The sequence below is a fragment of the Scylla paramamosain genome, chromosome 3 (assembly GCF_035594125.1).
Source record: "Scylla paramamosain isolate STU-SP2022 chromosome 3, ASM3559412v1, whole genome shotgun sequence".
Classification (NCBI taxonomy): Eukaryota; Metazoa; Arthropoda; class Malacostraca; order Decapoda; family Portunidae; genus Scylla; species Scylla paramamosain.
The window spans coordinates 13,147,280-13,171,500 of NC_087153.1; the positions used below are offsets into that span (position 1 = coordinate 13,147,280).

General features: G+C 42.1%; 1 protein-coding gene across 5 annotated transcripts in view; it reads right to left on the minus strand.

Moving 5' to 3' along the window:
• Positions 1 to 17,646, minus strand: part of LOC135090584 (xyloside xylosyltransferase 1-like) — a 34,348-nt gene extending 16,702 nt beyond the window's left edge. For 2 of the 5 annotated variants that reach the window (XR_010262047.1, XR_010262046.1), the window contains exons 1-4: positions 9,561 to 9,771; positions 6,219 to 6,629; positions 4,417 to 4,569; positions 1,655 to 1,837 (exon numbers count right to left, since the gene is read on the minus strand). Coding sequence is in view for 1 of the 5 variants with exons in the window: in XM_063987477.1 (XP_063843547.1) it covers positions 1,655 to 1,837; positions 4,417 to 4,569; positions 6,219 to 6,527 (645 nt within the window). In the remaining 4 variants the exon portion in view is untranslated. Of the gene's footprint in view, positions 1 to 1,654; positions 1,838 to 4,416; positions 4,570 to 6,218; positions 6,630 to 9,380; positions 9,539 to 9,560; positions 9,772 to 17,624 lie in introns of those variants that run through there. The other 3 variants (XR_010262049.1, XR_010262048.1, XM_063987477.1) reach the window with 3 other exon arrangements.
• Between the last annotated feature and the right edge of the window lie 6,575 nt (positions 17,647 to 24,221).

Here is a 24,221-nt window from a genome sequence, read left to right on the forward strand (position 1 = left end):
GTGACAAAGAGTTGTAATAAATGGCTCTAAATCCAAGTGGGGTCATGTAATTAGTGGGGTGCCACAGAGATCAGTATTAGGGCCATTGTTGTTTTTAATATATATATCAATGACTTGGATAGCGGAATTAGTAGTGATGTTAGTAAATTTGTGGAAGACACAAAGATAGGTAGATTAATTAGGTCAGAATCAGATGCCATCGCCTTGCAGGCAGATTTTGATAGGATGAATGAATGGACGGACAGATGGCAAATGCAGTTTAATATCAACAAATGCAAAGTACTTAGCATAGGTAGAGAAAACCCACACAGTAAGTACACAATAAACAACGAAACTCTGGTAGGTACAGGGTATGAGAAAGATTTAGGAGTTATAGTTAGCTCTGAACTCCATCTAGGAAAACAATGCATAGAGACCAGAAACAGGGCAAATAGGGTATTAGATTTCATTTTTAAGAGTGTTAAAAGTAGAAGGCCCGAAGTAATATTAAAGTTATCCTTGGCGCTGGTCAGACCCCATCTAGACCATGCTGTGCAGTTCTGGTCCCCACATTACAGGAAAGAAATAGGTCTATTAGAATCAGCACAGAGGAGAATGACTAAAAGGATAGAGGGGATGATGAGTATTCCTTACGAGGTGAGATTGAAGCTGTTAAATTTACATTCTTTAGAGACATAGTTTAAGAGAGGACCTGATAGAAGTCTTTAAGTGGTATAAGGGTTATAACAAGGGGGATGTAAGCAAAATTCTTAGGATCAGCAACCAGGATAGAACAAGAAATAACAGGTTCAACCTTGAAAAATTTAGGTTTAAGAAAAAGATAGGAAGAAACTGGTTTCTGAAATAGAGTGGTAGATAAGTGGAACAGACTCAGTAATCATGTTGTTAGTGCTAGGACATCAGGGAGCTTTAATAGAAGATTAGATGGGTTTATGGATGGGGATGATAGGTGGAAATAGGTAGGTATATTTCATACAAGGACTGCCACTTGTAAACCTGGTTGCTTCTTGCAGCTTCCCTTATTTCTTATGTTCTTTCTTATCCTTGAGTACTTCTTTTAAATATCCACAGGAACTTTCTCCTGAAGCCTGTTCGTTTGTCCTTACTCTCCTTATGATCCTAAAACCTCAGTTTTCTTAACCTATTCACCCTGAGAGATTCAAATTGCTCCAGGCCCTGTACCCGGGGTATTGGCCACACACACCAATTTTGAAATGCATCATCCACAGAATCTTATATAATTTCTTTCTGCGCCAAGAGTAATTACTCAATTAGTTTGTATTATACACCATTAAATTGCTGAATGAATTCCACGTTACTGTTGCATAATCAGCCGTCTCAATAGTTCATTGTTTTACAGCAATAAAAGAAATATAATATGTTCTTGGCTGCAAAAAAATTTCTGAAGTTACCTACATTAATTTTCTTTGAACCTTCCATGCCTCAGAAAATGTCGTAGGTTGATAGTAAACTAAACTGAAACAGGACGTTTATATATGTCCATGGATGGATAGGAGTGAATAGCCACCAGGACATATTTATACAACCCTAGATGGTAAGGGTTAAACACAACAGCAAGATCCACATCTATTTCACTAGATTTCCTAGCAACTAATAGTGAACAAAAGCACTTAAGTGTATCCTTCCTGCTGACCTTAATGTCAATGTCCATCAGAATGACACGCTCCAAGCCAGGCAAAAGTTGATGCAGGTGGAGGGAGAAGAAGAAGAGGGCATCACGATAATAGGAATTGGCTCGCCGTGTGAAAAACTCCTGCAGGACTGTGACTGATGACTCAATCTCAGGGATGAAATCATCAGCTGACACATACACTAGCTGAAAGAGAGCAATAAGAAGCCATTGCTACTATTAATCATCATAAGTAAGTTTTTTTTTATTATGCAGTGGGCAGTGCTAGGGGGAAAAAAGTCATTTAAAAAAGCACAGCCACAACATAAAGCTAATCACAAGCAAACAGTACTGTTACCATTTACTTTAGAAATAAAGATCTAATACCAAGTCAAAAGCTATTATATCCAACACCCAAGTAGTCAAACACAGGTCAGCACACTCTATTCACATACAATTCATTCTGGGTTTGAATCTTGGACAAATTGATTTTATCTTTCATGCTGCAGCACACAAGGTAATAGATAAAAATATCAAAATGACACATTTATCTGCCTTATTTCTCCATAATTTACCCTTAACAAAAAAATCTAAAACATAATAAAAGAAATAAAAGAAATTTCCACATTAATTCCTCCTCAACATATATTATACCCAACACTATACAAGCAATACTGTACACACTGATGTTAATAAGTACAGTTTGTAAAAAATACTTATAAAAACAAGATTTGGAGACAAGTGGTGAGAAAATGGTCTTGCTGCTATGGCCACCTCACTCCAATTATACACAATAATGGCCCTTTTTAAGATTTTTTAAGTTACAAGATGCATCTTAAAAACCACAAAATTGCTCTTCATGCCAAGCTTGGCCTATGGACTCCACTATTTATGATCTCTATAAGAAAAGAAGTAAAGAAGATTGCACAATTATGATGTCATATGTGCCTTTGTGTGTATTTACCTAGTTGTGGTATATGGATAGGGGAGCTATGCTTGTGCTATCCCATCTCTATATCTAACATCATCCAACTTGGTCTTGAAATCATGAATTGACCTTGCATGAACCACATCTTTTTCCCAGCTATTCCATGTTTCTACTATTCTTTGAGGAAAGCTGTTCTTTTTAATATCCCTTCTACAGGTGGCCTTTTTCAACTTCTTTACATGTCCTCTTAAATCTCTTGCATCCCATGCTATCAAATCCTTTTGGTCTACTTTTTCTAATCCATTCATCAGCCCATACACCACAATCAGGTCTCCTCTCTCCCTCCGTTGTTCCAACATCTGTAGATTCAACCTTCTCAATTTCTCTTCATATGATAAGTCTTGAAGACTTGGAACCAACTTTGTTGCTGATCTCTGAATCCTCTCCAATTCCTTTATATTAATTTCTATACTTGATGAACACACTATTGCTGCATATTTCAACCTTAGGTGTATAATAGTTACCATCGGTTTCTTCATCATTTCCTCATCTAGATATTTGAGTGCTACTTTTATGTTCCTCACAGGTTAAGTTTTACCCACAATCCTATTTATGTGTTTCTGGTGATAAATTATACTGGATATAGTTACTCGCAAGTCTGTTTCTTTTGTAGTTTTCTTAATTTTTTTTTGTTTCCCATTTTATAGTTGCCTGATATTCTCTTTTTGTTCTTCCCAAATTACATCACACATTTTCTAATGTTGAATTCCACTTCCCATTTATGACTCTGTTCCCATATTCTGCTCAAATCCTGCTGTAGTGCTTGGCAATCCTCTTCCCTTCCCACCTTCCTAAGTAACTTGGCATCATCAGCAAACTCACATAACCACTTTTTCTGTTATGTCATTAATATACACTGCAAACATAATTGGAGCCAGTACTGACCCTTGTGGAATTCCACTAAACACTTTTCCCCATGAGGGTTATCTCTAATCACCATTCTCATTTCTATGTCCTTCAAAAAATCTTCCATCAACTTCAAAATCACTCTATCTAGAACTCTAATGTTTTTTATCTTCCATAGCAGTCTCTTATGTGGCACCTTATCAAACACATTCTGTAGATCCAGATAAATTCCATCTGCCCAGTCATATCTTTCTTGTACTATATCTATCACCTTTAAGTAAAAACATGTCAAATTTGTTGTGCAAGATCTTTCTTCGCTAAAGCTAAATTGCCTGTCAGTCAATCTGTTCTTGCCTTCTAGGTACTATCTACCTATCTTTAATTATTCTTTCACAAGTCTTTGTAACTACACTTGTCAGGGACACTAGTCTATAACTTAATGGTTCTTCGAGACATTTCCCTTTATAAACTGGAACAATGTCTGCTCTCTTCCAGTCTATGGGGACTTTACCCTCAGCTAATTAGCTCATTATGATACTGTGTTTTTTCTCAGCTGGTTGTTTGCTACATTCCTTAAGGATCCAACCTGACACACCATCTGGCCCAGAGACTTTTCTCACATCAAGATCCTCCATTATGTTTCTCACTTCTAGGACTTCTAGGACTGTAACGTGTGTGTGTGTGTGTGTGTGTGTGTGTGTGTGTGTGTGTGTGTGTGTGTGTGTGTGTGTGTGTGTGTGTGTGTGTGTGTGTGTGTGTGTGTGTGTGTGTGTGTGTGTGTGTGCTTTAGTGAAAAGAAAAAAAAAAACATTAAAAGGGAAGAATGAAATTAAATTTCAAATCAAGTTAATGCAAAAACTTTTCATATAAGAAGATGATTGTGATGTTTGAAATTAACCCAAGTAGATCCTGAATGGACAGATGGATAACAAATAATGGAAGCTGCACTGACCTTGATATGTCTGGAATCAAGCTGGTTGGTGGCTTGAACCTCATTGATGATCTTGGTAGCAGTGTGGAAGCCATCCTCATCTGTGATAAGATGAAGACGGAGCGGCGCTGATGAGTGTGCCAGCAAGGACCCTGCAGCCACTCTCAGTTGATTCTATGAGTGAGGAAGACATTAGGACATTTGTAACAATTACATATTGTAATGAGGGACTTGGCAAAATCATTTACCATTTGATACCTCACACAGCACTAAGCCCTGGAGCAAAGAATAAATCTTGACTTTTCTTTGTTTATGCAAGAATTTGTGTCAAAATGCTAATACACAAATAGTCAACAAATTTCTGGACAAACATACAGCATAGATATGACTTTGCTTGAATTTTTTTTACCAGGCCAGTTTTCAAAATCTGGCACCGTTTTACTTTCCACATTTATTAAGAAGTTAAATCTAAAGTAAGTTTCATCAAGCTTTTATGAGTCTGGCAATTTTGGTACAAATCTAACAAGAACTAATTTTGTCACTTAAAATCTAGGAGTCCCAGTAATTCAAGTGTTCTCCACACCAGGGTTCAGAGATGTAAGAAGGATCAGATGGTGCATAGGTACACACATCTGAAACTGAGAATTATGTAATTCATAATCTTGAAGTCCTGTCAGAATAATTTCTGTTAATGACACTTGCATTAACTAATTCATCATCCAGAGGCCAAAAAAAACTGTTGTTAAGCAATTTAGAGTATATTACTTCTGTCATTAAGGAATGAAGAAACTTATATGACATTTGTTACTGTATTCACTAAGTCATCATCTGGAGGCCAAGAAACTGTTGCTAAGCAATTATTTTAGACTGAATTACCTCTGTCATTAAGTAACAAAAAAAAATTGTATAAAACCACTGCCTACTGATGCCATTTCTACAGGCATGGAACTTCATATAAGCATCATCATCTAATGATGTCATTCAGAAAATTTTCTATGGCCTTGTGATATATTATTTCTTTATACAGATGCAACTTCAAGGCTTAGTAAAAGTATGAGTTAATTGAGCTTTGTATAAGAGAGAGAGAGAGAGAGAGAGAGAGAGAGAGAGAGAGAGAGAGAGAGAGAGAGAGAGAGAGAGAGAGAGAGAGAGAGAGAGAGAGAGAGAGAGAGAGAGAGAGAGAGAGAGAGAGAGAGAGAGAGAGAGAAATTCTATATAAATTCTAGAGGTAGGGCAAAAGCTAAATCAGAGCCTAAAGTATATTACTAATGGTTAAATGTGGCTCCTTGACCTCTGAATCTGTGACAGGGAATGAAGAATGATTCATCTATGTGTCTACCTATGACTGGCACTGTTTCCTAAGAAACCCAATGGAAATGGCAGAAAACCTAAGAACATACTTTCTTCAAGTTTCTCTTCATTCCTATGACTCACTATCTTTCAAGATAAAAAAAAAATCAAATCAAAACAAGATGTTAATATATATATATAAATCTTAAAACTCAATGAACATTTGCCACTGTAAGAGAAGCATTTGTGTACAGGATGCACTGTGTTTATGAGTAAGAGAGACATCTGTGTACAGGATGCACTGTGTTTTACAAAGACTTTGTAGAAAGGATGTACCTATCTCATTAGCCTACATTAGATGCAGGAGGCAAATTATTATACTTTCCCCTGAAAAAATAAGTGGCTTATCAGACAGGAAATTATATTCTTTGTTAAACTGGAAATTATATTCTTTGTTAAACTTTAAATTTTCACTTTCAGACCTGAGCCAGCTATCTTTTGACATCTTAAGAAGGCAAGAGAAGAAACCTTGCCTGCAGCGGCCAGTTGTCCCGTGCATGTGTGAAGATGAATGCTACATCCAGTGGTGGTCGGTACAGAAGGTCATTTTCCCTTGCATCCAATGGTACAGCTTCCTGCTGCTGGTTGAATGCTGGGAACAGAGGCATATTGACTGCAAGGTCCTTTTCCTGAATTACTACAAGGCCTTCCTGAACCACAGTAGATGATGGACCTTGCAGGGGAGCTGGCTGGGCATCTCTCCACCCACAGAGGAATATGATCACAGCAGCAAAGGTGAGAAGCAGAAATGCATGTCCAAGACTGCGCAGCCGCCGAAACATGATGCATAAAAGTAAGGAAGGCTTGGTAGGCAAGCAGGCAGATAGGTAGGAAGAAAGGAGGCAGCAGCCTAAACTGCCCTATGCCTCTCCTTCAAAGGTTCACTGCAAAGAAGAATAAGAAATATTAATCACTTAATAATGTTGCAGTAGGAACAAAAGAGACAGCAAAAATACATAAATAAATAAATAAGTTGTTGAGTAGTCAAAATGCCACTAACATGTAATATGCTAACATGAATTGCATCTAACATTAAGGGTAAGCTTGCTCTAAGTCATACTTTAATGCATGAGGCTCAAGACCCTAATTATTATTATTATTATTATTATTATTATTATTATTATTATTATTATTATTATTATTATTATTATTTATTTATTTATTTTTATGTAGAAGAGACACCAGCCAAGGGCAAAAAAATAAAAAATAAAAATAAATAAATAAATAAATAAATAAATAAATAAATATAAATAAATAAATAAATAAAAGGCCCAATGAGATGCTGGTCCCTGAAAAGGGTCCAAAGCGGTAGTCAAAAATTAAAGGATAAGTGTCTTGAAACCTCCCTCTTGAAGGAATTCAAATCATAGGAAGGTGGAAATACAGAAGCAGGCAGGGAGTTCTAGAGTTTACCAGAGAAAGGGATGAATAGTTAAGAATAGTTGTTAACTCTTACATTAGAGAGGTGGACAGAATAGGGGTGAGAGAAAGAAGAGTCTTGTGCAGTGAAGCCATGGGAGGAGGGGAGAAATGCAGTTAGCAAGATCAGAAAAGCAGTTAGCATGAAAATGTAGGGATGAGCTGCAAAACGTAACATGGGTTATGGTAACACTAATGCAGGGGGGAAGAACAGGTTGCTGCCAGCCCTGCTATCCACAGTGATGACAGTATAGCAGCTGACCAGGGTGAAAGAATGAACTGGTGCAGTACCCTTGGAGAGTTTCATCATCACCTTACTGATCAGTTACTGGCCACAGCCAAAACAGACTTAAGTCGACTTTGACTGTCTTACCTTTAGTGTTACTTTTACCATTTTAAAGTACTATTATTCTATATATATTCACTATTTTTTAAAGTGTTCTTGCTTAGTTTCTGTAAAATATATCTGAAGAATTTAAGGCATTTGAAATTTTTCCATGGTGTGTCTGCGTCAGTTGTGTCTTCGAAGTGCATCTTACAACACTTTACTAGTGCACCAAGAATACTGAATATTAGTTTTGTATGTTAGGCAATTTTTATCAACATGTTCAGATCATCAAAATTTCTGATACAATGCTCTAGTATATTAATTTAAGTTTTCCTTTTCCCATGCTTGAAACAATTAATGACATTAGCTATTTTTGGATTACAGGATTATATGTAGCACTAGATCAATCAGTGTATGCATCAATCTGCTGTACATGGGTAATGCCACATCATATCACAATACCCTGTCTTCACTCTATTTTCAAAACAGCCATTGTCATGGACTCACACACTCACACACACTGTCTGTGCATCAAGGTAGGTTATGGTTTATAGCCATGTTTCGATTCTTTCAAATGTCCTTGGTGGGATTCCCTCCCATTTAGGTTTTGGCTTAGTTTTGAAAAGCCTTTCACCATTATATAGCCAAGATGAAACCACTATTGTTAGGTGCTTCAATTTGCATGGCCAAGAAATTGACATATGTCAGTGACTGCAAATCTACAAGGGATCCTGGCCCACAACACTTAAAAGTCATAAAGTTAAGACGTGAGATCTACTTTTGACAACCCCGTGGTAAATATTAAGAATAGTCACACAGCCCTATTTCCTATTTTTTGGGGCTCCTATTCCTGGCGGAAAAATGGGGTTTTCAGGTGGGGAAAGCTTAAATAGAGGCAAATACTGCCTCTTACCACCAAAAATAAATAGGAAGCTATCTCTTACTGCGGCTGTTCTCGTTGTTATGATGGCCGTCATGTTCTTGATCTTGCTCTTGCTGCTAGCATTTTAACCAAACTTAGCTAAACCTAACCTAAATGAACCTAACCCAACTAAACCAGTAAATATGACATAGAGCTACATCAGTAATAGGCAGTTTCTTATTTATTTTTGGTGGTAAGAGGCAGTATTTGGTTCTATTTCAGCTTTCCCCACCTGAAAACCCTGCTTTCCCACCAGGTTCCCAACATTGTAGGGGGTAGGAGCCAAAAAAATAGGAAATAGGGCCACATGCTTCTTCTTGATATTTACCAACCCCATTGCTATTACAGTCCCAAAAGACTAATGCAGAACTTCATGTAATTTACTGGGTGCTCAGGACAGAGCCAAGAATGCCTTCTGAGTTAGGTAATAGTATTTGTTACCCTTTATCCTAAAAGCCTGGTTTCCCAAGGGATCCCAAATTTGTTGTACACAGAAAAAGAAATTGTTAAGAAAGATATGGAGTTGAAAATCTTATGATCTACCATTAAAATTACTAACTGCATGTTTTCAAGCACCAGCCACTGTTGACTGTTCACTTGCCACACTGATAGATAAGTCTGTTCAGACTGTGTGTGGGGTAAAATTTTCCTGGGGTAAAATTTTCCCGGCAATCACAAGAGAGGAAGAATGTCAAATGAAGTTCGAGCCCCTGCTCCCCCAAACAATGCCCCTTTCCCCCCATCATGAAAGGCAACATGGTGTAATCAAAACAATGAGTGAAAACCAAAGGCACACAAGGATCCTTACCAAACCCAAAAGCACCACCACCAGCAGGCAGCCCCTCTGCCAGCCACCACCACAAACTGCAAAATGCCACACATTCACGTCCAACAAAAATAAGGAAAATGCAACACCAAAACCAACATTACTTAATCCCCTTAGACCTGTACAGCAGCAATACACACCATGAGGCAACCTGCATCACAGCTGCCTTGTAACCCTTCCTGGTTAATGAGGTAGTGACAGGACAACACCGGCACCACCACAGCATGCACCCTCCGCCCAGCCACTTGTCATCTGTCACCTGTCACTTGGCGGGGCCCTGGCATGGCATGGGGGGCAACACACCATACTCACACGCTCACCTGGGCTATGTCATAACAAGACGTGGTACTGCGGGCTGGTGACGAGGTGATGAAGTGAGGTGGCAGGTGTGCAAACTTGAATGACGTGTTGTGTTGTTTACACTTTATACTCACCACCACTCTGCATTATTTACCATCACTCACTATCATTCTCTGTCATCCAATACCACTCTGTCACTCACCACCACTTACTCATTCATTATCAATCACCACCACACTCATTTTAATTCACCGCCACTCTCATTATCACCGACTCAATTATATACCAGGGAAGACTCGCTACCTAACCTTCTTGTTCACTCACTCTCCACATCATCTTAAGTTTAAACTGATTCATAATTATACCGTTTCAATTTCGTAAGTATCAATCAACACTGATAAACTTCTTCGGGATGGTCCAGACAAAGCACCACACACACATACATATATCTTTCACATTCTCAGCCTTCATAAACTTAATTAAATAGTAATTTCGACATTGGTGATATAGACCACTACGGTGCAGGGAATTAGCTAAATCGCATGGCAAACAAAGTGAAGGAAGGAGGAATACAAGAAATATTATACAATGACAGAGGTCTTAAGAAGTTTATCAAACAACCATTTCACACATCTTGTTATCTATACAGCCAATGTAAATCCTTTATAAAACGAACGAACTCGTCCATATAATACAACATGCTCGCAGTGAATTGCTCAGTAAAGCATGTAACTCAGATCTGCAGATCAACCGCTTAAAAAAATAAATAAAATAAATAAATAAATAAAAATAATAATAATAATAAATAAATAAATAAATAAACAGCCTCTCCTATGGCTGTTTAGCAAAGAAATAACCCTTATTAGATTCTTTCTAGACTGGCTGAGTGCACCACAATAACTGTTCATGCAACTACAAGTTCTATCTATCTATTTCCATCTATCTATCTCTGTATAGTACACAGAAGGGATGATGCGGCAGTTCAGTAGAAGGTTCCGCAACATTTTCCTTTCGTAACAAAAATTTAATTGTAGTAAACTGTAGAAGAGACACCATCACCACGTACACCACTTCCACCGCCACTACCACTACTGTCATTATCACCACCACCGCTGTGACCAACTTCAGGATTCACTATCTTCCTTATTACATTGCATCAGTCAGAAGTAGTATATTACGTTTAGAAAATAACACAGTGGCTTTCTGTCCTCGTTTTTTTCAGTGGCGATAACTCTTACGATGGTGTCACTAGCGGAAATGTAACTTTATTAGAAGAGAAAACAGAGGAAGAGGAGGAGACGCCCAACAATTAATAAGATATCATTAGCAAAATCGCGAAGGCTGCACGAGGAAGGAGATTCAGAAGAGAGAGAAGAGAGTATAATAGAACACTCTGAGAGCAACAAGAACAACAACAACAACAACAACAACAACAACAACAACAACAACAACAACAACAACAACAAATTACTATGAGAAAAGGAGGAAGACTGGCAAGGAAGACGATTGAAATAAATTTGTCTCTCATTTCAGCATCAGATTTAGCCCCATTCGACTCTTTTACTTCCTTACCAACGAAGACAGAATGGGAAAGAGTGAAAGACAAAATAAACAAAAATAAAAGCCTGGGTATAAGAGCTGCAATAACTTAAACGTTTTTTACAATATCTGCTTAAAACTTCCGCTGTCTTACTAAGCAACTCGAAGCTGATGTGTTTCTGAAGTGAGTCTTGCATTATGCAAAGACTAAAGAGCCACATTTAACAGGACAAGCTCTGATGAAAGATATTGGTGTTTTCAAGTGTTGTTTCGTGATTCTATTGATAATTTAATAAGGACTGCACTTTTAATCCGAAAAACACCCGTGGCAGCCTAACTGATCATCGTGGCCTTTGAAAACACCGCTGATGAGCAGAGCGTTTCAAAATACGAGCCCATGGAAACCAAGTCTTCTTTCCCGCTTGTCAGTGTCGGTCACCTTTACGAAGTCCTTGAACTCCCTCTGCTGGCTCAGGTCGTGCACGAACAACACAGACATTTAGCTGATAATGATGAGGACACGCTATTTCTCGGAATCTTGTTGGCGTAAACAGAGGAAAGCAGGTGGACAACATTCTTTTCTTCTTTTCTGTTATTACTCAGCCGTTATAAAAGAACTCGTATACAGAGAGATAAAGAGAGAGGAAGGATGGTGTGTTCGACTAGCACCACTTATACGCAGTTACGGTGCAGCTGTTGTCAGTTGCCGAGTAACCTATACACTCCCTTCCACTGTCTTTTGCCCTTTCATTCTTTCTGAAACACTTCTGCCCACACCACGATTATTCTCAATAGGCTCTAGCTAAAGTTATACGGGTTTTCAAGGGTGTTTTATATAGTTCTAGTGAAAGAATAACAAGATTTTCACATTATTAACAGGAGAAACACTTTTGAAAACCCGGCTAATAATCTCTGTGGCCTTTGAAAATAGTTGTGTTGAGAGAGCAAAATGTTTTAGAATACAGACTTTAATACCTCCGACCTGCTGACAGTCTCTCTATAAAACATGGTGGCTAACATATTCTTAGCAGATCAGAGGGCTTCAGCTTGAGGGAGTGGAAAATAAATAAAAAAAGAAAGATAAATAAATAAACCCTGTAGTGATTATAAAAGGTTACTGGACTTGTGACCTCGAGTGTACACGTGCCTGGAGTCTGCGGTAAAGTTATTCAAGCAGTATCATGTTACCCACACGTATCATTATTACAAAGCGCCTAAAGAACACGTATCCTTACACACACACGAGAGAGAGAGAGAGAGAGAGAGAGAGAGAGAGAGAGAGAGAGAGAGAGAGAGAGAGAGAGAGAGAGAGAGAGAGAGAAAAGAACGATTGGAAGTAAGATAAATTCAAACTGTGGGACGAAACTTCTTGAATCACGCTGACAGCTTTCAAAACCCCCAATAACTTCCACGAGACCAGAGCTTGTTAAAAGTACTAAGATAAGACGCTGAGACGATGAAAAATGAGAACCAAGGATTACTTACATGGATATAGATGAACTGATTATTTGTGAAGTTGGAGCAGAATTAATGATAAAGAAACAGAGATGCTTTACGGAGACTAAGCTAAACAAAGATACAGTAATCAATAGTCAAGAATCGGGAAAGAAAGATGGTAAGAGGGAAGAAAGACTGAGCATGACTATTATAGCAGAAGTTACTGCTGGGGTTTTCAAGGATGTGTTCATGATTCTAATGCCCACCCCTCCCACCAAAAAAAAAAAAAAAAGAAATCAACAGAGAGAGAGAGAGAGAGAGAGAGAGAGAGAGAGAGAGAGAGAGAGAGAGAGAGAGAGAGAGAGAGAGAGAGAGACTGCTTTGGTATTGTAAATAAATTTCAGTATCAGATGAATGAACTGGGAAGATCTGGACAAGCACTCAGAAGGCTGCGTGCTCTTAAAAATCAATCAATCAATCAATCAATCAATCAATCAATCAATCAAAAGCGCACAGTAATTACTACGTCAAGTTATCATAAGCGTCTTCCTGTCACTGACACATAATCCGTTACATTATCACTTGGCTATAAAAACTTGCACTAGAGCCTGTTAAAAGTAGACTTGTTAAAAAGAGACACCGAAATGTTTGTGAATACTGTTTCTGGATGCAAGAAAGGGAGAGAAAAAAGAAAGAGAAAAACGAAAGGGAGGAAAAGAAAAAAGGAAAGAAAAAAAGAAGAAAAAAGAAAGAAAGGAAGGAAGGCAGGAGAAGAGAAGAAAAAAAAGTGTTAACAGGACAATTAATTCAATAAGATGCAAGACTTAAAGACCAAGAACCCTCGAAGCAGAACTTATTCAAATACGGTTCAACTGATTTACAAAATGTGGAATACTTGCATCTCTCAGGAAAGAGACTATATCAGTGTTTGGTACATATAATGTATAAAGAGGGATAGGAGATGAGAACAAGAGCGATATGTTACAACTGAGTGAACGCTAACTTGGATGTTTGGAGGGGAAACCGAAAATATTGATTTGGGTAACAGGGTAGTACACACACACACACACACACACATAGAGAGAGAGAGAGAGAGAGAGAGAGAGAGAGAGAGAGAGAGAGAGAGAGAGAGAGAGAGAGAGAGAGAGAGAGAGAGAGAGAGAGTTATGTAAATCGAAATAAGTTAATGCACACAAATACGATATACAAGAAAAAAATAATAATCACGTTAAGTCAAATGGAAACACACACACACACACACACACACACACACACACACACACAGCGAAGTACTATTACTAAACCATATTGATCTCTCTCTCTCTCTCTCTCTCTCTCTCTCTCTCTCTCTCTCTCTCTCTCAGACTGCCGCGTCACCAGCAAGAGGGGTCACGGAGTACTATGCCGCGGGAAGGTACTTTAGTTGCCAGACACCGCTCACTGAATCTAGCGATTGTATTCTGAAACTGCCCCGCACCCTGACTACAAGCTCTTCTTGAAGTTACACGGATTTTTAAAGGCGTTCTTTTTTACGGTTTTAGTCAGATATTTGCAGGATTTCTACATTATTAACAAGAGAAACACGCTAAAAAAAAAAAAAAAGCCCAGCTAATCTTCTCTTTGGGCTTTGAAAACAGTCGTGGTGAGAGGTCAAAGCGTTTCAGAAAAAGACTGGATGTTGCGTTCTTTTCCCCATCACAGCACATTCTGCCTACTTCATGTGGCACTTTAGTTCATCCTGTTCTCTTTCACTTTCGTCTCTTCTTCCTCTTCTACTGTATTCGTTTGTTTTCCTTGTGTTTTGTTTCTACATTATCAATCATTTATCAGTTTCCGTATTCTTGTTTCTCTTCATCTTTCCGTTTTACTCCTCCCCTCTCTTCTGTCTTTTGTTTCCCCTCATTTTCTGCTTCAGCTTGGGCCTTAGCATGTACTCTCTCTCTCTCTCTCTCTCTCTCTCTCTCTCTCTCTCTCTCTCTCTCTCTCTCTCTCTCTCTCTCTCTCTCTCTCTCTCTCTCTCTCTCTCTCTCTCTCTGTGTGTGTGTGTGTGTGTGTGTGTGTGTGTGTGTGTTACGATATGCAAATTACAGGTATTTAAGAGAGAGAGAGAGAGAGAGAGAGAGAGAGAGAGAGAGAGAGAGAGAGAGAGAGAGAGAGAGAGAGAGAGAGAGAGAGAGAGAGAGAAACTGCTCGTTTCCCGCCATTTTGGAGTCGCGAATTTCTGCACAAGTCTCTGGGTGCTGAGTTTCATCTTAACATGGCTGCCTCAACCACTGTTTCCCCGTCAAACTTTTTCCGACACGCACTGTCTTTTTTCTGTTATCCACAGCCCCTTCTCGTCACCTACTGTCCTGTTTTGTCACCCAATCTTTCCTCTCTCTAGTCACTGCTCCGTTTATAATTCACTATTTTCTCCTTGTTTCTTCTCACTTCCTTCTCAGTGTTTCGTTTCGTGGTGGTAGTGGTGGTGGTGGTGGTGGCGCGGAACGGAACACCTGCGATCAGTATGTATCAAGTTACCGAGGAGAGAAAATGCAGGTGCGATAAACACGTGTAAGGGTAACTCAACTCTTTTCCTTCAGTGGCTACCTTCTCTTGTTTCTTTCCTCTTCCCCACTCATTATCACTTCAGAGAGAGAGAGAGAGAGAGAGAGAGAGAGAGAGAGAGAGAGAGAGAGAGAGAGAGAGAGAGAGAGAGAGAGAGAGACTGCATTTTCAAATGTTTCGGCGTTCCATCTCATGTTCTTTAACAGACTTTAATGGAAGTTATTGGTGATTTTCAAGGGTGTTTTCATGATTCAAGTAATGATTAGACGGGCTTTGTTGAAAGATATTTGGATTTTCAAGAGTTTTTTCTATGATTAGAGATAATTTAACAAGAATGTCTACGAGAATTAGACCTATAATCTCTGTAGCTTTGAAAATTATTATGAGGAGTGACCCACTGAATTTCAAAATGTGGTTCCGAGTGTTATCAATGGTTAGCTTTCTTCTGAGTATCTGTTGTACTTATCTGTCTCCACTGTTTTCTTCCCTCCGTCGCCGACTTCCTTTTCCTTGCCCTCATGCAGGTTTGTTATGTCCATTCAAGTGATCACCACAGGGTTTCTGTATCTCTTTATTGTAATTCTTCAGCGCTTCCATTAATTCCTGTTCATTCGCGTGCTCGTAATTTCCTCCAGTTCCTTCACGCTTTTCTGTATCACCTTCCCTTTTATGCACTAAGTCTACGAGGTCTCAAAGCAAAAGCAATTTATCTCCTGCTCCAGGCGTGTCATTTCAACCTTAGCGTCACCCATACCTGATACCCAAGTGTTTTCCTCTGTCACCCTCGCCTTGGTTCTTATTTTCAGCACTGAGGATTCCGTGTCCAAGAAATCTACTAAGGTGTCTAATACTATTGGTGTTTTCCAAGATCCAGGCTTGCGTTACGTTCCAGAATGGCAGAGCGCTGTTCAGGCACGTGCGGGTACATACACGTGTTCTCCCAGCCCAAGGGGGGAATTTTAAGGCCGTATTGATAAATGTTTCGTCATCCTTTCTCTTACATTTAAGAGGGTGGTTATGGAAGTGATTTCTCATGTTTGTGTTGGTAGTTTAACAAGATCAGCAATAAAAACACCTATGAAAACAGGGCTAATCATCTCTCTATGGCCTTTAAAAATAGCGTTAAGAACATAAACTCTGTTCTCAAGAATTCCTTTCAGTTAATTGCCTTCTCGCATGTCATTTTCTGCAAGTTTGTCTCCCTATGTCTTTTCTTTCCTGTCTTTGAAGCTCACGCGGAGAAGAAATTCCTTGATCGTCCACGTGACGCGGGAATTCCGTCACCGGTGTGAGGGTAACGACCTTCCCTCGGCGATATTTGGCGGGCGTCTTCACCAAGGCTTCACGTGACTTACGGCGGACCTCAAACAGCCGTCCATGTCTAATGTTCCCGGCATCGAGGTGTACTTCAGGTTTGTTCTGTTCTTTGTGTTTTGGATGGTGAATGCTGCCACTTATTGGATCATATTCTGAAACACTTCTGCCCGCAGCTCCACTGTTTCAAAAGATCTAGAAGTGAGACGGGCTTTCAAGAATGTTCTTATGGTTCTAGTGACACATTAACAAGATTTTTACATTATTAACAGGCGAAACACCCTTGATAACCCGGCTAATCATCTCTGTAACCTTTAGAAATAGTCGTGGTGAGAGAGCAAAGCGTGTATGAATACTGGGAGGCGGTGGCTGACTGATGAGCCCTCGGACTTGGTGATCTTGATGACCTGAGTTTGAGTTCTGCCGGAAGCTGGTGAAACTATCGCCAAGTGGTCGAAGGATACCATCATGCTTCCTTTCAACCCTATCTTTGACGGAGACTACATTGGAAAGCCGTTGCAGACGCTTCCAAATAAAAGAAAAGAAGGATAATTGATAAAAAAAAAACACTATCTCAGGAAAAAAGAAAAGAAAAACAGAGTAGAATAAGATGAAATAAAAAGCCAGCGCTGTAGGCTAAGAAATATAAGAAATAAAAGATGCATGTGTGAAGGTCGCGGCACATACCACCGCCATCACTACCTCCACTTCTTTACAGTGAGCGTTGTCACCTTCAGTCCCTCACACACAAATCTTTCATCAAAAAAAAAAGTCTTCTAGTGTGCCTCACTCATCTTGCATCTTAATACCCCGTACCTCCGAATATTAGACTTGATTATTTCCCTGTATCGAATAACAAACCCGCCGCCGCTGCAAGCTATCCGATCTGTGCGTCTGACAAGATGCCCGCCTTATCCAACGCCTCACTGCTGCTGCTTCCCTGGGTCCTGCTGCTGTTGTTTTATAAGCTTTTCATCCTAAATGTTTATACAAATCTAAGTATATTATTTTTTTCACATTTTTCTTGTTAATAGGTTACGTTAAGCGAGGCTTGTCAGGTTACGATTAAGGTTAGGTTAGGTTACGTCGTTACAGTAAACTATTTAGGTCGGGTTGGGTTACGGTGTTAGGCTGATTTGGTTAAGCTAAGTTACGTTAGATAATGCTAGTTAGGTTAAGATACGTTATGTTAAGTTAGACTAGTTAGGTTGAGTTAGATAAAGTTAGGTTAGAATTATCATACATACTTTATCTCTCACTCTCCTTCTCTTCTCTTCCTCATGACGACCAGGATGTTTACTTCTACTTCCTCTTCTTCTTCTTCTTCTTCTTCTTCTTCTTCTTCTTCTTCTTCTTCTTCTTCCTCATCTTCTTCTTCTTCTTTAATTTGCAAACATTATAGAATTATCTGTAAAGTCAGATAAAATCATCAACACAATTATCTTAAAAGTCTCTCTCTCTCTCTCTCTCTCTCTCTCTCTCTCTCTCTCTCTCTCTCTCTCTCTCTCTCTCTCTCTCTCTCTTGCATGTCTACGCACAGTAAATTTTGTGTTGGTGGCAGGTAGCAGGAGAGAGAGAGAGAGAGAGAGAGAGAGAGAGAGAGAGAGAGAGAGAGAGAGAGAGAGAGAGAGAGAGAGAGAGAGAGAGAGAGAATATACAGTGTGCCTCCACCTCTATTTTACACAACACAACACATCACCAAACCAACAAACATTCATATTCTCCGTCGCAGACAAGAGTAGGTACCCAGCCAGCTGTAGATTACACTCTCCTCTTCAATTATACCGAGTCCATCTTTTCTCGAGTACTGTAGCTGGTGGAGTGGAGTGGAGTGGAGAAGGGGTGGATTAAATAGCCTCCACCAACTGCACCACATTTTTATCCACTAATGTGTTTCCCTCGTGTGTCTCCTCCCCCAGTGTGTTTCACCCCTGCACCACCACCACCACCACCACCACCACCACCACCACTGTGCTTCATCCCTGCACCACCACCACCACCACCACCACCACTGTGCCTTACCCCTGCACTACCACTATCACCACCACCACTGTGCTTCACCCCTGCATCACCACCACCATCACCATCATTGTGCTTTACTCCTGCATCACCACTACCACCACTGTGCTTCACCCCTGTACCACCACCACTACCACCACCATTGTGCTTCAACCCTGCACCGCCACCACCACCACCACTGTGCTTCATCCCTGCACCACCACCACCACTTTGCTTCACCCCTGCATCACCACCACCACCACCACTGTGCTTCACCCCTGCACCACCACCAGCTACCACCACTCCATCTCTGCACTACAAATACATTTTTTCCTGCAGCACCTCCTCTGCCACACTCCACCTATGCAGCACCTCCATCAGCACAATCCGTCCCTGCACCACCACAAGCATCATTCCCCTGCAGCACCTCCACTACCACCACCAACACCGTCACCACATCACCCTGCACCACAGTTTCTCCTCTGCATCGTCTGCGCTATAACCTGGCGTTCCTTTCCCGTGAGCCAAAAGGGAAGGGGAAGTCCTAAATCTTAGAAGCCTTGGAAACTCTGCTCGTTAGTATTGTGGCAATAGCTATATTCCCTCCCTGCTCCATCCCGCTCTCTGCCTCCTCTTTCCTCCTCCATTCCCCAATGCGCCACATTACATCCTTACCTTTCTGCTCATCATCCTTCTCCACTCTCAACCATCAACCGTTCAACCGTTCAACCGTCTTCGCATTATCCTCATCCCTCTTCCCCTCATCTCCCGCTTCCTTACTCTCAGCCGCACCAGCCAGCACTCTTTTCTCTCCTCTATCAGTTTCCACCCAGCAGCTCCACCCGCTTCGTTCTCATCCCCACAGCCACTTCTATTCAGGCCCATTGCCCGCCCTTATTCTCGGCAGAGGGGCTGGGGATCCTGATGGCCGTGAAGAGGTGACGGGGGGCCATGGCTACGTCCGGGAAAGTGTAGTGAAGAAGCAGAACGAGAGTGGAGAAGAGAAAGAGGAGGCCAGAGGCTTGGGGCTGGAAGTTGTGGAAGGAAGATAAAGTGGCAGGTACGCCGGGCCGAGAGGGAGGTGGAGGTGAGAGGGGGAAAGGATCTGCCGGTTGTGTTGAGTCAGAATTACGGTAATGAATAGCGCCCTGCGGACCACCTGGGCTTAATTGAGCACGTGAGGGCCAGTGCGGGTGTCTGTCTTCTCCATTGTCTTTGTCTCGCCCTTAATTGGCACACCTGAGCCTACCTGACCTGCAAATGCATCTCTAGTAATGGAAAAATATTGCCATCCCTGAAACGGCATTGTCGCTTTTTGGGAGGCAGGCGGGAAAGAATTAAAGCGAGGAGTTTAAAAAGCAGGAGTCCAACGTGGCGGTTCAAATGAGACTCGGGAGAATGACGTATGACAGTGAGGATGCACCTAACCTTGCTGCCATCACTGCCGCCGCCGCCGCCGTTGCTGCTGCTATGGTGACCTCGGTGCATGTACGAGTGTATGAGCGGCAACCTACCCCCACCAATTGGCCTTGAAAGGAATGAGGGAGCGAGGGGGTAGGAAACAGACCGCGAGGGAACACTGAAACCTGCAAGAACATAGTCACAAACACCCCAGCGGTGACGCACGCCAGCAGAAGGACCTTTAAAGATACGTCAGGAGCACAACACACCAACCGAGTAACGTATAAATGAAACAGAAGACCTTGACGCTTTGCCTCCACCCGCCGCCCCTCCAAGGCCTCGGGAGGTCCAGTGGAGGTCGCGTATTGAAGGTCGGGGGCGGGAGGGGGCGAGGAGCAGTGCCCTTTTTTTTTTCTTTTTGTACAGCTACATGCGGCGTCGCTCGCTAGAAGCACGTCTGAAAACTGAAGTAACTGCTCTCATGTACACCGCCTCAAAAGAGAGAGAGAGAGAGAGAGAGAGAGAGAGAGAGAGAGAGAGAGAGAGAGAGAGAGAGAGAGAGAGAGAGAGAGAGAGAGAGAGAGAGAGAGAGAGAGAGAACGTAAGTAATGTAACCCACCACATTTGATTTTTTTCCCTTCCTTCTTTTATTAAGGAGACGAGAGACCGGTGGGGAGGAGGGGAGAGAGAGAGAGCCACTACCACCATACCTCTTTCCCCTCCTTCTTTCCCTACCAACCACCCCCACCACCCACCACCACCACCACCACAATCACAGCCCATCATTCCTGCCCTCTTCCCCTTCCTCCCCCCCGTCCCCAGCAGACTGAGCTATGATCGCTTCAGGATTTTGGTGAGTCGCTGCTTTGTATTGATCCTTGCAATACGCAGACCGCTGTGCCGCACCGACCCGGGGAGATTAGGCGGTCGGAGGTGGAGTCGGGACGGGAGGGAGGGTGGGAGGGAGGGCGCGAGGGAGGGAAAGGGAAGGAGGGAGGCAGGAAAAGGGGAAGGAGGGAGGCAGGAAAAGGGAAGGAGGAAGGCAGGAAAAGGGAAGGAGGGAGACAGGGAAAGGGAAGCAGGGAGGCAGGAAAAGGGAAGAAGGGAGGCAGGGAAAGTGAAGGAAGAAGGGAGGAAGGAACGAAGGCAGAAACGAAGGAAGGAAAGAAATCAGAGAGAGAGAGAGAGAGAGAGAGAGAGAGAGAGAGAGAGAGAGAGAGAGAGAGAGAGAGAGAGAGAACGTAATGAGAGGTAGCAGAATACACACACACACACACACACACACACACACACACACACACACACACACACACACACACACACACACATACACACACGTAAACACACGTAAGCACTTTTCTTTCTTTTTTTCTTTTCTTTCTTAACCAGGAAGGAAACAACAATCGTAATTTAAACATGATAATGCAGAGCAGAGTCCATCAAGGAAACAGAAAGAGAGAGAGAGAGAGAGAGAGAGAGAGAGAGAGAGAGAGAGAGAGAGAGAGAGAGAGAGAGAGAGAGAGAGAGAGAGAGAGAAGGGATTTTGGCAAGAGGGCCCTCCAGGGTATTGATTCTTGGGTCCTCTCTCTCTCTCTCTCTCTCTCTCTCTCTCTCTCTCTCTCTCTCCTCTCTCTCTCTCTCTCTCTCTCTCTCTCTCTCTCTACGTCCGCGTTGTAATACCCACACAGGTTCTATGGTACAGTTATTGGGTACAGTTGTTGGGTACATTGTATACGTGAGGTGAGGGGCAGGGGAGGCTTAGAGGGAAGGATCCTCGGGAGAGGGAGGGGGAGAGAGGAGGGCTCCAGACACATTAAGGCCGTCTTACTCCTCTCTCCCTCCCTCGCTAGGAACGTTTCCCCGCCAACGTTTCAGACAGCAGCGGTGCAAATGTACTCAGCAGCAGGGAGAGGATTCGCCGCCGTGCCTTCCTGGACACACCCACACGGGGCCCGCCGCAACACTTCAGGGCATCTCGAGAATGAGTGGAAGGCCAGGTTTGTTCTTTTCCGAGATACTGGAGCACTGGAAGTCCTGCCAGACCTAGCATCGGAGCACAGTGGCAACAGAGCGGCAGGCGGCGGGGAGGCAGAGGGGCAGCGGGAGGGAGCTAACGTAAAGCTGCCAACATAAACTTTGAGAGTGAACCAATCAGAGTCCGCGAAGATCATGAGTGACGATGTCACGAGGGATATGACGTCAGGAGCACGCCAGCCAATCCCAGGCCAGGAGGGACGTGGTTTCGACACCCTCGCGAGAAAAGACTTTCCAAAGACTTAAAGGAAACGGCACCTCCCAGTTACCTACACCCCCCACGGCTCTCCCTCAGTCTTGCCGCCCCACAGTCCCCTTCCTCCTCCATTAGAAATCCCCACCCCTCCACTATCCCCAACCTTTGCAACACCACGCAACCCTCATCCACCTCCCAGCGCTTGCCTGCCGCGACCCTGACCTCTCCAATACTCCCACACCACTCTCCGCCTCCACCACACCACAACCTGTCCACCACTCCACAGCCCTTGCAGTGACCCCGGCCTCTTCACCACTCCTACACCCCATACCTCCTCCTCATCCTCCCCCTCGTCCTTCCCTAAGGTCTTTCCATCACTCCACAGTCCCACCATCATGACTCAAGTTCACCATTCCACTCCCCTTCCACTTCCCCCTCCGCAACTCACTGATTGGTACCAGTCACTTCATCCTTCAAGCCACGCGGCACCACCGTCACAACAGCACCCCTAAGCTACACTACAACCTCCCAGCGCCACCACAACACACAGCAACACCACCACAAAAAAAAAAGTTCTTGTATCACCACTACCACCACCACCTCCACCACCACCACTACCACCAGCACCTCCAGATTCCCCGCAGTCATCCTCTTCCCTCAGGGTCTGGATGCTGGCGATGACCCAGCCTCCTCGAGCGTGAGTCATGCTCCATGCCGACTTTCCATCCCGACCGTGACCCCGACTGCTCCTCTTCCTCCTCCCCCTTCCTCCTCCTCCTCCTCCTCCCCCTCCTCCTCCTCCTCCTTCTCCTCCTCCTCCTCCTCTTCACACTAGTTAGGGTCAGGGTCACCCAAGAGAACGACCCTCACCAGTGAAATCTGATAGGTCAAAACCGTGGAATTCAGATACACACACACACACACACACACACACACACACACACACACACACACACACACACACACACACACACACACACACACACACACACACACACACACACACACACACACACACACACACACACACACACACACACACACACACACACACACACACGAGTTGTAAATAATTCGCAATGTAAGCATACGTACGTACCTCGTTCATTGATTTTATTTAATTTTATTTGAATTTAACTTTCGTTCTATAATTTGTTTACCGTACTGTTTTATTTTTCGACTGTCATATAAATAAACCGTTATTGTTGCTGTTGCTATTGCTATTGCTATTGCTATAATAATAATAATAATAATAATAATAATAATAATAATTATTATTATTATTATTATTATTATTATTATTATTATTATTATTATTATTATTATTATTATTATTATTATTATTATTATCATTACTACTACTGCTACTACTACTATACTACTCTCTCTCTCTCTCTCTCTCTCTCTCTCTCTCTCTCTCTCTCTCTCTCTCTCTCTCTCTCTCTCTCTCTCTTTCTCTGAAGTAAAAAGAAATATCACACACGGCCTCCACAGTGTCACGTGCTTTGTGACGTGGGTGGGAGTGTGACGAAGTGGCGGCGCTGGTGAGAGACTAGAGGTGAGGAGGCGGTGGAGGAGAGAGAAGGACTGGAGTGTGGACACAGTACTTGCAGAGAATAAGAGTGACAAGGAGATGAAGAGTAGGAGGATGAAGTAATGAGCACCTATTACCTCAACAAGACTTTATTTGAAAAGTATTATAAGCGAATGAAAACAAAAGTATCTGTAAGGAATTCGAAACCATCCGTGAATTCATGGATATAGAGAAATTTAAACGAGTCGTAGTCTAACTATATGTAATTAATCTACAGTATTCATGTGGATTTTTAAAAGAGAAACGGGACTGTATTCTGTCACCAATTCAGTTCCAAGGATTTTGTCACTTCAGGGAGGATACTGTCCACCATACAGCGAGAGAAAAAGAAAGAGAAGGAAGAAAAGACTGAAAACGAGGAAACGGGAAAGCGGAAACACTGCTGCTGATAAGTTCTTGGTCTAAACGCATTATTTTAAAATGTGCTATAACCTAACATTCTATTCCTACCAAAACCTTTACTCAGTTATAAGATACCGGATTATCCCAAACGAAAATAATCCAGAATCTAACAATTAAGTAATGCTTTTGATAGAAATACAACGTTAATTTGCCGGACGTCTCAAAACAAGACAGAAATATATAAACCAATCAGCGAGTGAGAACATCGGAACATCCGTC